The 14845-nt window shown below is 38.2% G+C and overlaps 1 protein-coding gene across 1 annotated transcript in view; it reads left to right on the forward strand.

The window, feature by feature from the left end:
* pigg (phosphatidylinositol glycan anchor biosynthesis class G (EMM blood group)) overlaps positions 1-14845 on the forward strand; it is a 144851-nt gene that overhangs the window by 116471 nt on the left and 13535 nt on the right. Inside the window, exons 11-12 of the mRNA XM_083561579.1 lie at positions 11243-11561; positions 14463-14626. Coding sequence (XP_083417705.1) covers positions 11243-11561; positions 14463-14626 — 483 coding nt within the window. The remainder of the gene's footprint in view (positions 1-11242; positions 11562-14462; positions 14627-14845) is intronic.

A 14845-nucleotide genomic window follows, 5' to 3' on the forward strand; every position in this document is an offset into this window, starting at 1 on the left:
TCAAAACTATTATTTTGTTGACCTTTTATGAACATTATCATAAGTAAAGTTATGCACAGAACAGTGCCAACTGGCCATGTCAAATCCAGTCCAATGGCTGTATTGTCATTCGAACCATATACGGCTGGTAAAGAGCACACAGTAAAAAGGAACATCTGTAAATATAAAATTGTTTGCAGCATTTGTTCGTGTCTAGCCATTTAAAAAACAATGTGTGAAATTGCAAAAGGTGGAATTCCCATTCTTTAGGTTTTGTTGACGTATATAATTTGTTGCTGTCTATGTGTTTCTATGCTGCACACCCAACAAAAATTCTCAATTCATTTTGGGGGGGGAGACAAAATTCTTTCCATGTATTATGAGTCAAGGCTTCTCACACCTTTTTGGGGCATGCACTTATTTAACAGTAAAATAAATTCAGCAGATCCTCAAAGCAAAGATTTATTTTAAAGTATCATAATCCTTTAACTAAATATTAGATTAATTACTAAAATATGTGGAGTAATACTTTTCAAAGGGTCCTCTGACAGCACACATTTGGTCATTATTCATAATTTAGTTTTTTTTACTGATGTAACCTCATGCTGTTCATCACAGACCCACATTGGAAACCATTGTTCTATGTTATAAATATAACCTATCACATATGCTACATCAATGGGAATAAATTTTTCATTGCAAAAAATCTTTACACTCAAAATATTAAGAAGAAGGGCGTTGAAAACGAGTTAAAGAAAAAAAAAAGTTAGGTAAGATTAGTTTCACCTCATAAAATAAAAACACACAATGTCCAAGCTTTCTTTTCTTAAAAAACGATATCTTCTTAACTTTGCTTGGGTGTTTGATTCTTATAGCCAGGACTTTAGTATGCGTTGTAATTTTTCATCTTTGCACTCTGCTCTATATTCCATTCAACTTAGTAGGGATCAAAGAGCTATTTTATCCCATTGCAGAATGTAAATTTTTTACATAAGTGTGTCACTATGCAGATGATGCAGCATAGCACTTGAAATGTTTTTTCACTGTCCCAGTTGGAAAGCAAACGCATCCTGTAAATGTGTAGCGAGTGCATAGCTTGTCTGAGCAAGAATGTGTAGGTGGTGGTTGTATTATTTTACCATTTCATGAAAAGAACCTGCTTGGTGTCTAATGTATGATTTTCAGGCTTTTCCAAGCACAGAATAGATTTTTTGTTATTTTTATCACTGTAGTAGTACCCGTTAGTTTTAGGTTTCTAGATGCAGAGAAACATCAAAAAGACACTTTCCCAATTTGTTTCCCTCAAGTTTGAGACACACAATTGTCTACAATGCTTTTGTATACTGTAGCATTAAGTTATCCGCTTTAGTTAAAATAAAGGACTAAAACATGTTACAATATGACAGCATCCCTGTTAAGAAAGCAGTCTTATCAACCCAGGGTTTGTGAAGGGTGGATTGGAAGAACTTCTATGGCCTGCAGAGAGCCCTAAAGTCAACTTCACTAAACAATGGTGCACATTAAGCATTCTAGTTCAACAAATAAGCACAAATTAATGCGCAAAATCTAATAGAAAGCCTTCCCAGAGGAGTGGAGGCTATTCTAGCAACAAAGAGGGACTGAATCTATAATGGGATGTGCAACAAGAACGAATGGGAGTGATTAGTTGGTTATATTTTTGGTACTATGTGTAACACAAATTGTAAATAGTTATAGGCCACTTGACAACACAGGATCCAGTAATGTAAGCAAATCTTATGAAAACTACAAATCCAAATTCTTCTGGTTACAGTAGTACTTCTTCATATACTTGTTTACTCAGTTTACCCTGCTGTCATCATAGATCCCATTAAGTCATCACTTTTAGCTAACTGTCAGGCGAAAGAACGTGCCGGAAACCGAAGTGAAATCCACAAAGGTCTTTTTAATGAGGAACAAAAGGGCAAGGCAGAAAAACGGCAAACCGCAACAAAACTCAGGTTAAACTAACCAGGTGAAAGCTGTGACTTAGAGAGAGCAACAAACATACAGAATCTTGTACACAAAGAAGAACCAAACAGCATAGCTTGGGTAGTCCGACTATGTTCATAAGCCTAAGATGTAGAACGGACAATGAGCTTGTGGATGAACGGAGGTAATATAGCGTGATGACTGATTTGGGCCAGGTGTAGATGATTAGTAAGTAGGAGAGCTGCTTGGAGTGACAGGAGGGTTTGGTGAGGGTGTGGCTGGTGGATCCCTGACACTAACATTTAGAATGGATGAATTATTTAAATCTTAGACTGCCACATAATTGTATCTAGATAATACCTTCTGACTGCTCTTCATTCACATTAAATTATTTTGTATATTATGTGTTTGACAGCAGTTGCTTTTTAAAATGTAAAATCGAGTCAGAAAAGGGAACAGCCATGTAAACAGACACTTTAATTTGGACCAGACTAGTGGTATTTCAAACATCTGAGCACAATAATTAAAAAAAGTTCCCTGGCACACCTGCACTAAGAGGATATTGTGAGGTGGGGGGCTTTTATTTTTATCATTAATTAAATCATTAATCTGCAAAGCATTTGTTGTGCTGACGCCTCGTCTGTGAGTGTGCACCCGTGCAAATTTTTCATAATGATGAAAGCTGTAAGAATTCCGGCTCTCATCATGAAACACGCACAGAGAAGGATCAGCATTTCTTTCTTTCTTTATTCATTCATTCATTTATTTGTGGATAAATGTTTACAACGAAAAAGGGTTGCAGAGACCTGGTCTGTTTAGCCATTTCAATTTGAGCTCTCATTTTGTTCTCTTTATTAAAGAAACATACACACATGCGCACAGTCACACTGTGCTGCTTTTTTATATCATAAGCTTTCATAAACCTTGTGCTACAAACTTTCTTTTTTTTTTTCTTTTTTCATAAAGGAAAATCGACACTTTCAGCAATCTTTATTTGTGTAGTTCAGACCTTAATAACGGTGTGCATCAGAGATACTGATATTATTTATGATTAAAGTTGAATGGAATGTATAAGTGTTTTTCTCTGTAAAATCATTACAGATGTTATTGATCTCAGATCAATAAATGATTGAATTATCTTGAAAGATTCAACTTTTCTCTCCAAGCTTAAATTATGTATTTAAGTCAAATGTGTCAAGGTAGCTCTTGACAGTTTTTTTTTTTTTCCCTTTAATAAACCGATGGATGGATGGATGGATGGACGGAGGGACGGACGGACGGACGGACGGACAAAAGTTTGTGGACACCTGGTCTTGAGATTTGTATATGCGTTCCCATATTACATTTAGTCTCTATTTGCTGTTATAATAACCACCACTCTTTTGGGAAGATGTTCCGCTAGAGTTTGGAATTTGATATTGGAGACTTGCGCTCACTCAGCCATAGGGGCATTAGTAAAGGTATGTACTGCTAAAGGGTAAGAAGTCCTGGGGTGTAGTCAACATCCGAAAGGTGTTCTAAAAGGTTAAAGTCAGAGCTTGCAGGCCACTCAAGATCTTCCACTCCAACCCATTGAAACCATATCTTCATAGAGCCTGCTTTGTGGTAGGGTCTATTGTCGCGTTGGAACAGCTTTGGGTCTCCTAGTTCAAGTGAAGTTACTGCATCTAAAGACATACTCTTCAATTGGGTCTTTTTTAACTTAATGGTAACAGTTTGAGGAACCACAAATGGCTGTTGTCAAGGCAGGTGTCCTAACACTTTTGTCCATATATTGTAGATAAATCTTTCCAGCTAGCCAGCTGAAATCTAGTGTTTTGCACTAACACACAGTTCTGTTTTACTTGCTTTTAAACTTTTATGCTGACTGTTCTATACCTATGAATTTACCATGAAGGTAATTTATCTCTGTAGTCCTGCAATACATTTTTTTGAATGTGACATTTTGATATCTGACTCAATACCTGGCAACCCACCTCTCTCTCACATCGCTGACACCTTGCCATTATCATTATTTTAGCAGGTTTCACACACCTACTGCAGACAGAAATATACAAGGCTGTGTGGCAGACAGCACTCGAGAGCCATCAGCCTGAATTAATCAGTGGAAAAGCATGCTGATGAATGACGGTGACAATGGTGCTGATAAAAAGATTCTAAATAAAAAAAATTCAAAAAAACAGTCACCTTTGTGGATTAAAGCCCTGCAGTAGTACAAGATTTTTATGTCCTCATGATTTTATACACTGCATTTTGGAGGTGTATTTGCTAAACATATTTTGTTACCATGTTGGTTGGTGGTCACCCTAATGTACCTGACATAATTTACATAAATATTCTGTTATATTTCTTCAGTAGGACGCTGGGTGCTGTATGGGGGTATGCATGCAATGCATATGGATTCAGCAGTAGTTCTACATGCAGTTCTTTTTCAGGATTTTTCCCCCTCTTCAATCTTGATCACTGTGGAAAGAAAATAAGCCTCTAAACATAGAGTTCTTCAAGCTAGGATAGGATAATGCTAATAAGGCTTCAGACAACTGCAGTCAGATTTATTCTTCTCTTTAAAGACCGTCCTGAAATTAGTGCTTTTGCAAAGTTTGAAATGTATTACGGCAGTGGTGCAGTGTACTTTCGAGGGGTCAATCAATCCTCGCAGGCAGGATATTTCTTGAAGGTACAGATTGTCTCCGGTATGCTGACTTGGAGCACTTCTTCTACATTCTGTTGGTAATGAGCGTGGATGTTTGGCATGCTGCGACTGCATTCTTATGGCCTCTTTAAATGGCACAGTGGCATTTCTGGGCTCTCGGATCCCGCAGGCTGCGCCCTCTCACAACTTAGAGAGCATAGGCCAGACATGGTGGGAAAACAACTGAATTGATCCATTTGAAGAGCAGAGCCTGGCCAAAACTGGAATATATTGAACTTAGTATCTTGGGCTCAGTGGCTTACGTTGACAGTTTAAGTTCAAACGATTTAGATGTGACTAGATAAGCAATTTTTGTATAGCTGATCACATTTTATTGCTATTCCTAAATTGTTGCAAGAAACCTTTTTAATAAACTAAAAAAATTGATTATGAAAAAAATATATTGGGGTTGACAGTCATGAAATTTGCAATTTATTTCTTTTTTTGTTTTCAGTATGCTTTTTATAGCACTTTTACAGAAATAAATAGATACAAAATATTACTGTTAACATCATAAATTCGTTTATCCCATTTATAAATAATACATTAATTCCCAATGAGCAAGCCATTGGTGACAGTGAATAGGAAAAACCTCCAAAGATGGTATGAGGAAGAAACCTTGAGAGAAACCAGACTTAAAAGAAAACCCATCCTCATCTGGGTGACCTTGAATGTTTCTTCATCATAGTTCCATCATTGTTGAGGTGTCGGAACTAAATCAGCTGTTCACTGGACGCTTGAATGTAGAACTTTTCATTGCAATTGCAGCCCGTGTAGCAAACTGTGTATATTAATTACAGTCCAAATCCATCTTCATGGTTCTTGAATTTAACCCTCCACAGTAACCTCATGGATCGTTGGGTGCTTCATGTGGAACTATACTCAGCTGCAGTGAGTGGTTTGCAAATGAGGAGCACTCTATCCAGATGTAGGGCATCAGGATCACTGATATATCAGGAGAATGTGTAGCCCAAAAGAGAGAGAGAAAAAGAGAGAAACACAGAAAGAAAAACATGGATTATTAGGTATCCAAATTGTTGTGAATTAATTGAGGAGATTGTGCAATGTGATCCGAGTGCAACAGTTTAGCCATCTGGAATTCATCTTTATTAATGGTAGATTAAATAGTACTTTGATACCATGCGATTCATCTTGTGATATTCTTAAAGACATTGGTATTGTTGTTTCAGAATTTCAGATGCAGTAAAAAAAAATTTTGTATAGTGCTTTTAAATCACAGGGCTGCTTCAGTGAAATCTGGATGTACTTTAGGTTCAAGCCAAGATAAGGACAATGGGTAAGGAATAGCTCTACAAGACAAAATAAGGTAGAAATCTTGAAAGGTCAATTCTCCTGCCTGACACCAGAGTGTAAAAATATAAATCAGTATTCTCAACAACAGTATACTATAAAGTCAATGAGTACTGCATGTGTTATTGATCTTCGTTATGAGAACCATAGCCTTTATGATGACAGCAGCAGTTCTAAGATACTACTCTATACACTAAAGAAGGGGCATCTAAAGCAACCTTTACAGTATCTGTCTGTGACTATCAACAGCAGTAGAAAGTGAGTTGGTAGCGCAGGAGCATGTACAAGGAGACGACATATTAGGGTTAATCAGGCAAGTCCAGAGGGCAGAAAGATCAAGGAGTGTGTCAGCATTAGGACCAGGAATCAGAGTAGATAACATCATACCTCCTCCAGGTGACGGAACCATGTTTGATTAAGTATCATTATGCTGTAGCTCCCCATGGACTTGCCCTTTTCATCATAAGGCTGCCTTGAAGCTTTCTCGGCTAATCCAGTGATTTTTCAAAAGTTTTACCTGCTTTTCTCTTCTGTAATTCCCAGTATGCTGTAGATCTTAATACCCCCACCCCCACCCACCCACATACACACAACCATCACCAGCCAACATCAGTCTACATACATTTTGCTGGTCGGTGTTTTTTTCTGTGACAGTCACAAATCAACACATCATGCCTTAAATGCCAGTTTTAGGTTCCAAAGTACAGATGTGTTTAGACGAGCTAAATATCACCACATTTTATTTCTTAAAATGTTTTTTATTTCTTTTTTAATTTCATCATCAAGAAAGTGTTCAGTGGGGGGTGAAAGCTGAGATCAAACCTTATATGCAGTTCTTCCACATCAGCCTTAGTGGACGTTGCCTTTTGCACAGGTGCATTATCATGCTAAAACGTGTCTGCCCTATTTGTTCCAGTGAAGGGACATATTTACGCTACAGCATTTATAGCAAATTTTATACGATTGTCTCCTTTGAACATTGTTGCAACAGTTTAAATGAGGCCAACTTACAGGTGTGATGGTCAGGTGTCTGCATACTTTTGACCAATGCCTGTATATTAATGTCCGTATTACTTTTAATTGCAATTTGGTTTGTTTTTGTGTATTAACACTTTTTAAATATGAATTTTTGAGTAAGATATTGGTGTGACGCATACTCACGGACTGCCCCCTGGTCCTAATTTTTGAACTAATCTACTTGAACAATCAAGAGTTACCTGTTGCAAGAGTGCCAGAGTCCTTTGCTCTTTTTCTAAATTAGCTTTTTTTATGTTGTTTTGTTTGTTTCTCTTCCTGTCTCTTTGGGAGTAAGTTGAACAGAGAGCAGATTAATAAAACATGACGGAACATCTGCTTTACTCCCTGTGCTTGAGAGCTCAAGCTTTCTCAGCTTCTCTTTTTTCCCCACTCTGAAGCAAGATGCTCACTAATCAGACACGCTGCTAGTCCCAGTGCAGGGCTTCTTTGTGTCCTCGGTGTGTCTGGCACATCAGGATTTTAGCTTCAACCGCTGCTGTGTATATTAAAGCTAATTTATTTAAAGGGACAAATTAAATTGCGGATTTCTGTCTTGCACATAAGGTGTAGTAGTGTGGTCTAGAATAATGTTAGCTTGGAGTGTGTAAGTGGTTGAGAGTGTCCATATTTAATTGAAAAAATTGCTTTGTTGTTTTCTGTATTTAAGGTTAATTTTTGAATGTTTGGATTATCCTATTGTGTTTACTCGGATTTGTATGTAAATTTCTATTTGTACATTCTTTCAAGAGTTTGCAGAGAATTAGTGGGCTTTTCACCCTGCATTTTCTCTTATAGGTAACAAGTCAACGGTGGCACTTGTGTAGTTTGTTGTTTGTACTCATGCCTCGTCCAGCATTTTAAAATTTTATTTCCAACATGGCAAATGGTTATTGAATTTACATGTTCCATGCTAGACTTCATAATAAAAATCATTAACACAACAAGCAAACTGAACTCGATGTAGTAGTAACCTGCTACTTATAATGTCTAGATACACATTTAATAAGACCGCATAGGAAGACAGGATAAGATAATATCATGATTATAGTTTTTTCTTACATTTTAGCTCATCAAACTGTCAATTGGAAGAATTATAGGTTGGAAGTGAACCTGAACTGAGGACAAAAAACACAATAGAATTAATTTGCATTGAATGTGTTTGATTGACGCACTGTGACATGCTGCTAAAATCAAAGCTTGTATTGTAGCTTAGAAAATAAATTACTGCATGCCATTTTGTTACATGCTAGCATGAATATAGTTTTGCAATCTTTAAAAGCACACCCCAATGCTGTAAAATACAGTGAGAAACAAATGAGAAAGAAAGTAGTTGAGATCTACTAGTCTGGAAAAGGTAATAAAGCCAATTCTTAAGCTTTGGGACTCCAGGGAACCACACTGAGAGCCATTATTCACAAATGGCAAAAACATGGAACAGTGAAGAACCTTCCCGGAAGTGACAGCCGACCAAAATTACCCCAAGAGCACAGCGACGACTCATCCAAGAGGTCACAAAAGACCCCACAACAACATCCAAAGAACTGCAGGCTTTACTTGCCTTAGATAAGGTCAGTGTTGAGCAAAAAGAACATAAAGGCTCATCTCAGTTTTGCCAGAAAACATCTTGATGATCCCCAAGACTTTTGGGAAAATACTTTGTGGACTGACGAGACAAAAGTTTTACTTTTTGGAAGGTGTGTGTCCCATTACATCTGGTGTAAAAGTAACAGCGCATTTAAAAAAAAAAGAGCATCATACCAACAGTAAAATATGGTGGTGGTAGTGTGATGGTCTGGGGCTGATTTGCTGCTTCAGGGCCTGTGAGACTTGCTGTGATAAATAGGACCATAAATTCTGCTGTTTACCAAAAGATCCTGAAGGAGAATGTCCGACCATCTGTTTCGTGACCTCAAGCTGAAGCGAACTTGGGTTCTGCAGCAGTTCAATGATCGAAAAACACACCTCTGAATGGCTGAAGAAAAACAAAATGAAGACTTTGGAGTGGCCTAGTCAACTCGCTGTAGCATTACAGGTACCCCTCACTGGAACTAAGAGTCTCAAACATGTTCTAGCATTAGAGATGTCGAAAATACACACAACCTTTACTCAAATAGATGTACAGATACTTATGTTTTAAAAGACTGTACTGACTACACTTTTCTTACTCAAGTTAAAGTAAAGAAGTTGAGCTCTGACTTAAGTAAAAATTAGTCATTACTACTACCTGTTTTAGTGTCACGCTGGTAACTGGACCTCACATAATAATAATATATTAATGCAAACTAATTTCTAATTTTGTTATCTAATAAATGTGCCTAGGCTGAACAACCACCATAAAGAACACAAGCATGATAATGATGATCAGGTGATCAGTGGTTTCTCTGTTCTTAGTCAGTTTTATATCCCCGACTCCCTCTGTCTCACCCACATTAGCCCCAGATTTCTTCTTACTTTCTGCCTTGCTTCTTGTTATATTTGTGCTTTAATGTGCTTTAATGCTTGCACAGATAAATGAGCACAAACTCCCACAGCAACACTGCAAAATCTTGTGGAATGCCGATAGAAGAGTGGAGGTTATTATACCGACAAAGGGAAACTTAATCTGGAATGGGAAGTTCAAAAAACACAAGTATAATAGTCAGGTGTCCACAAACTTTAGGCCATGTATGTTTCAAGAGGAATAAGGCACACATGACTACGAATCATTCAAGCTAATCTGGGAGATGTTTGACCCAAATGTTTGCAAAGTCTGAAGAACCAACTCATTATAACATACCTCTAGGAAATCCTGCAAGAGACAATACCAACACATCTCTGATAAATGCCTAGGAAAATTTGATAAATGTTTTTTAAACAATAATTTATTAGTTTTTTTTTTCATTATTGCCCTCAATATCTAGACCTGTGATGTTTTATGACTGCATCATCTCCTGCATGTACTGTACCTGCCTAATACCAAGCTGTTGCCAGGGCTCTGTCGTCATGGTAACGCATTTGCCATGCTCGCTAATGGCATCTCAACAGCTCAAACAGAGAAAGAGAGACTTCTCGCTACTGCATAATTTGCTGTATGTTATCCTTATGTTGGCAGGGAGGATTTCTGTTTTGCTGACAGTCAGTTTTGGCATTATGGCTGTACTAATTCCAATTGATCAATTACAGTTATGCCATTTTTGACATTTTCAAAATGATAATCATTTTATCCTGACACATGTCTTGTATATGCATGTTTTTCTTGTAATTAGAGGCTACCTGTCTATTAGACATCAACAGAAAGTGGATGTCCTCAATGGTAACTTTAGTTTCAGTGTCGCTGTATTTCAGGGGGCTTTTACCTGCACTCACGGAGATTAGGATTTCAAGTAAGAACACTTTTTGACCTTATTTACCTTCGCAGCATGTTTTGGTTACTGTTCTAAAAAGCACCGTCAGCTGTGTTCGAGGTATTTGCTTGGATCTGAGAATTTAGCAGCTTCTGAACACATAATCCATCCTGCACTAACTGTCAGTAGTCCGATAAAGACACGGAAGGCAACATGCCTGTGTTATTCGAATGATGCGGTGTGTTTGGAGCTGTGATGTTAATACACAGATAAAAGGCTTTTAGGTTTTCAGTAGGGTCCTGAGTTTGACTTTACTGGCCTACATGTGTGCGTTGCAGTGAAGTTGTGTCTGTTCAGCTCTCTACATTAAAGCACGTATCTCCAGTACTATCGATCCCCCCCTGAACTCCAGCAGGTCTGGCCAGACAAACCTTCAAACAACAGGGGTCTGTCAATATTGATCCATGAAGTGTGTGTTTTAGACGGCGTATGAGTTAGTCCTGCTGGATATTTTGGGGAAAAAGTGAGAGCTTTTTTTAATACAAAGTGTTGCATTGTTGTGACAAATAAATAAAATACAGATTGTGTACACGTTTCAAACCATTATAAAACCATTCTAAACTGTGAACTTATTTAATCTTTAAGCTGTAATACTAAATTGAGATAATTGTTATATAAGAAGAATTTAGACTTTGGTAGCATTCATTCAGTCATCTTCTGAGGCACAATGTCTTAGGAACACAGGGCACAAGGGTCCCAGTCCATCACAGGCCTCTATTCACACACCCAGAGTTGTAAATCCCCTTTTCTGGCATGATTTAAGAGGTTGGAGGAAAACAGAGAACACAGTGAAGCTCTACATGGACAAATAAAGAACATGTAAAGCTCCACATAAACTGTATCCTGATGATCCAACCAATTCAATCATGCATTTATACTAAAATGGAATGATCTTTATCACCTCCTCTAGGGGAACAGGTGAGGCTCACTTTGTCTACGTGTTTGTGCTCGGGATCCTCTTCACCGGTGTCAAAGACTTGCTGCGGTCTCAAGTGATGTCATCGGTGGTGGACGGCAGGCGTTTGACGAGCAGGGGATTGTGGGAGGTCTACAGTGGCATGGTGCTGCTGGTGGCGCTGCTGTTCCGGGCTCACAATCTGCCCACACTGGCATGCTGCCTGCTTATTCAGACCCTCATGGCTCAATTCATCTGGAAGAGACTGCACTATGATGCTGCCCAGACTACCATCATGCATTACTGGTTTGGACAGACCTTCTTCTATTTCCAGGTAAAAGCACCACACATCCTGTCTAAGGTTTTGTATGTGTGTGCATGTGAGAAAAGATAGTGACAGTAATGAGAATGCTTTACTGGCTTTGTGCCATTCACGTCACTACTGCCATTGTTCATGTAGGAAGAAGGAACCAGTGTGTCATTGATTAAAAGGGTGATTATCCTCACATCCCTTGTGCTGAGTTCAAAAAATTTTTTTTTTACCCTTGCATAGCTGCAAAATCCCCTAAAGCTCCAAAATCTCTTAAATGTCATAACACACCTTTGCTTTTTAATGTTTCTACAGACTTAAAAAAAAAAAAAGATTGAAAAACTTTTTGCTCTTTTCCCTTTTTTTCCTCTTTTGTTTCCTCTCTAAATTTGATGTTTGATGCTGCATGCCTCGGGCCTCCAAGGCAGCGTATTTTCTGCAACAGAAATTCAATTTGCGTTCTGAATAGGACACAACATGCTGAATGATGTGCTCCTGAATATGTATTTGGTTTGATTTAGAAATATTATTGCAAATTAGAGCGAGTGGGTTTTTTCTTTTTACCTTAATACTTTTTTTATTGAAACCACAGACCTGGTCAGCTTTTATGATAAACTTTTATTACAGAATTACTTTATAGTGTCTGCATCAGCAAAATTAAGTTCATATGCAAATCGTTTAGCGGATTCATAAACGGGCATCTGCTTATGTATATAAACTAGTTTGTTTACTGAAGGATTTTTTTTTTTATATTTTGATCGTATATTGCTTATTTGTGCTGTTACTGTATTGCTCTGTTATGAGCTGCGTGTTGGATAAAGTAGTGTACAGTGCATCCAGTATCGACAACGCTTTTGAAGCACCTTTGCCACCAATTACAGCCTTAAGTCTTTATTAGTATGATGCTACAAGCTTGTCACACCTATTTTTGGGCAGTTTCTCCCATTCTTTTTTGCAGAACCTCTCAAGCTCATCAGTTTGGATGGGGAGCATCAGTGCACAGCCATTTTCAGATCACTCCTAAGATGTTCTATTGGGTTCAAGTCTGGGATCTAACTGGGCCACTCAAGGCCATTCACAGAGTTGTCCCATTGCCACTCCTTTTTTATCTTGGCTGTGTGCTTATGGTCATTGTCCTGTTGGAAGATGAACCGTCGCACCAGTCTGAGGTCCAGAGCGCTCTGTAGCAGGTTTTCATCAAGGATGTCTCTTTACATTGCTGCATTCATCTTTCTCTCGACCCTGACTAGTGTCCAAGTTAATGCAGCTGAAAAGCATCCCCACAGCATGATGCTGCCACCACCATGATTCACTGTAGGGATGGTATTGGCCAGGTGATAAAAGGCGCCTCATTTTCTGCAGACATGACGCTTGGCATTCAGGCCAAAGAGTTAAATCTTTGTTTCTCACGGATTCTCATGTGCCTTTTACTTCCGTCTGGCCACTCTACCATACAGGCCTGATTGGTGGAGTGCTGCAGAGAAGGTTGTTCTTTTGGAAGGTTCTCCTCCCTCCACAGAGAAATGCTGGAGCTCTTACAGAGTGAACATCGGGTTCTTGGTCACCTTACTGACTAAGGCCTTTCACCCCTGATCGTTCAGTTTGGCCGGGTGGCCCGCTCTAGGAAGAGTCCTGACGGTTCCAAACTTCTTCCTTTTGATGAAGGCCACTGTGCTCATTGGGATCTGCACTGCTGCAGAAATGTTTCTGTAACCTTCCCCAGATCTGTGCCTCGATACAATCCCATCTCGGAGGTCTACAGAAAATTCCTTGGATTTCATGACTTGGTTTGAGCTCTTACATGTACTGTTAACTGTGGGACAGGTGTGTGCCTTTCCAAATCATGTTCAATTAAATGAATTTACCACAGGTGGAATCCAATCAAGTTGCAGAAACATCTCAAGGATGATCAGTGAAAACAGGATGCACCTGAGCTCAATTTTGAGTGTCATGGCAAAGGCTGTAAATACTTATGTACATGTTTTTTTTTTGTTTGTTTGTTTTTTTTTTTTTTACTAAGTTTGCATTTTTAACACAATTCATTCACGTCGTCATTATGGGATATTGTTTGTAGAATTTTTTAGGAAAATAATGAATTTAATCTATTTTGGAATAAGGCTGTAACATAAACTGTGAAAAAAGTGCGGTGACTACTTACCTGATGCACTGTACAGAAACGTTCTTAATGATTGAAGGTGTCTAATCACAAATGCAGATATTCCTTGCCATGTTCAACTCTTAAACAGGCATTAATAAGATCAGACCGAGCTGGTTATCAGTTTACTGCCCAAGCATGAAATTACAGGCCTGCAAAAATGCCATATGGATCCAGAAGACAAACCTCTGAACTATGTATTTTCAAAGGGCATGTCCCTCTCATTCATTTCTCTGATATATTTTTTCTCTCCTTCAAGATTATGTAAATGATACTTCCACCAGCGATTGTGCTGTTTATCAGACATGCATTAATGTCTTCATGCAGAGAGGTAACTTTAGTAAGTGTAAGATTTTAACCTGTATACATACAGGTGAATGAGACATATTGTGAAAGATAGCCATAGATGGCTTGGTTGGATATACTGTTCATATACGTCTGTGTTTGTTTACCTTGCACAAGATATCGAATCGAAACCAGTCAATCATTTTATCAATGCTTCGCCTTTAGCTCAGTCAATGTATATAGAAAGAAATCAATTTCCAGATGCCTGTAGAGAATGTAATGAAGTATAAATTCCCTTTGATTCAGAAACATTAGCTCTTCCCCATGGCGTGTACATACATCATGCATGTTTTGTTGGTTCGATACATTTTCTCCAGTCTTTCCCTTCCCGTTAATTTACTTGCTTGCCATTGATCAAGGGGCTAGGTGTTCTCTCTCTTTTTTTCTCAAAAGGTTTACTGTGTGTTTTTTTGTCGTCTTCTCAGGGGAACTCCAACAACATAGCGACAGTGGATATCTCAGTGGGCTTTGTGGGACTGGAGAGCTATGTGGAGGCTCCTGCTGTCTTCCTCACAGCGTTTAGCACCTATGCAGGTCCGCTGCTCTGGGCCTGCCATCTGGTTTGTTACCTCAGCTCAGAGAGAGACAGGTATTGTATAGCAGCTTCTTTCACCAATAGTCATACAAACAACTGATAAAAGGAGAGATAGACAACGGTGAAGATATAGGTGTGTATGTATATATATATATATATATATATATATATATATATATATATATATATATATATATATATATATATATATATATATATATATATATACACACACTGTTATATAAATATATCATCTGTATTTTAACTGGATAT

Source organism: Silurus aristotelis, assembly GCF_946808225.1.
Source record: "Silurus aristotelis genome assembly, chromosome: 14".
Lineage (NCBI taxonomy): Eukaryota > Metazoa > Chordata > Actinopteri > Siluriformes > Siluridae > Silurus > Silurus aristotelis.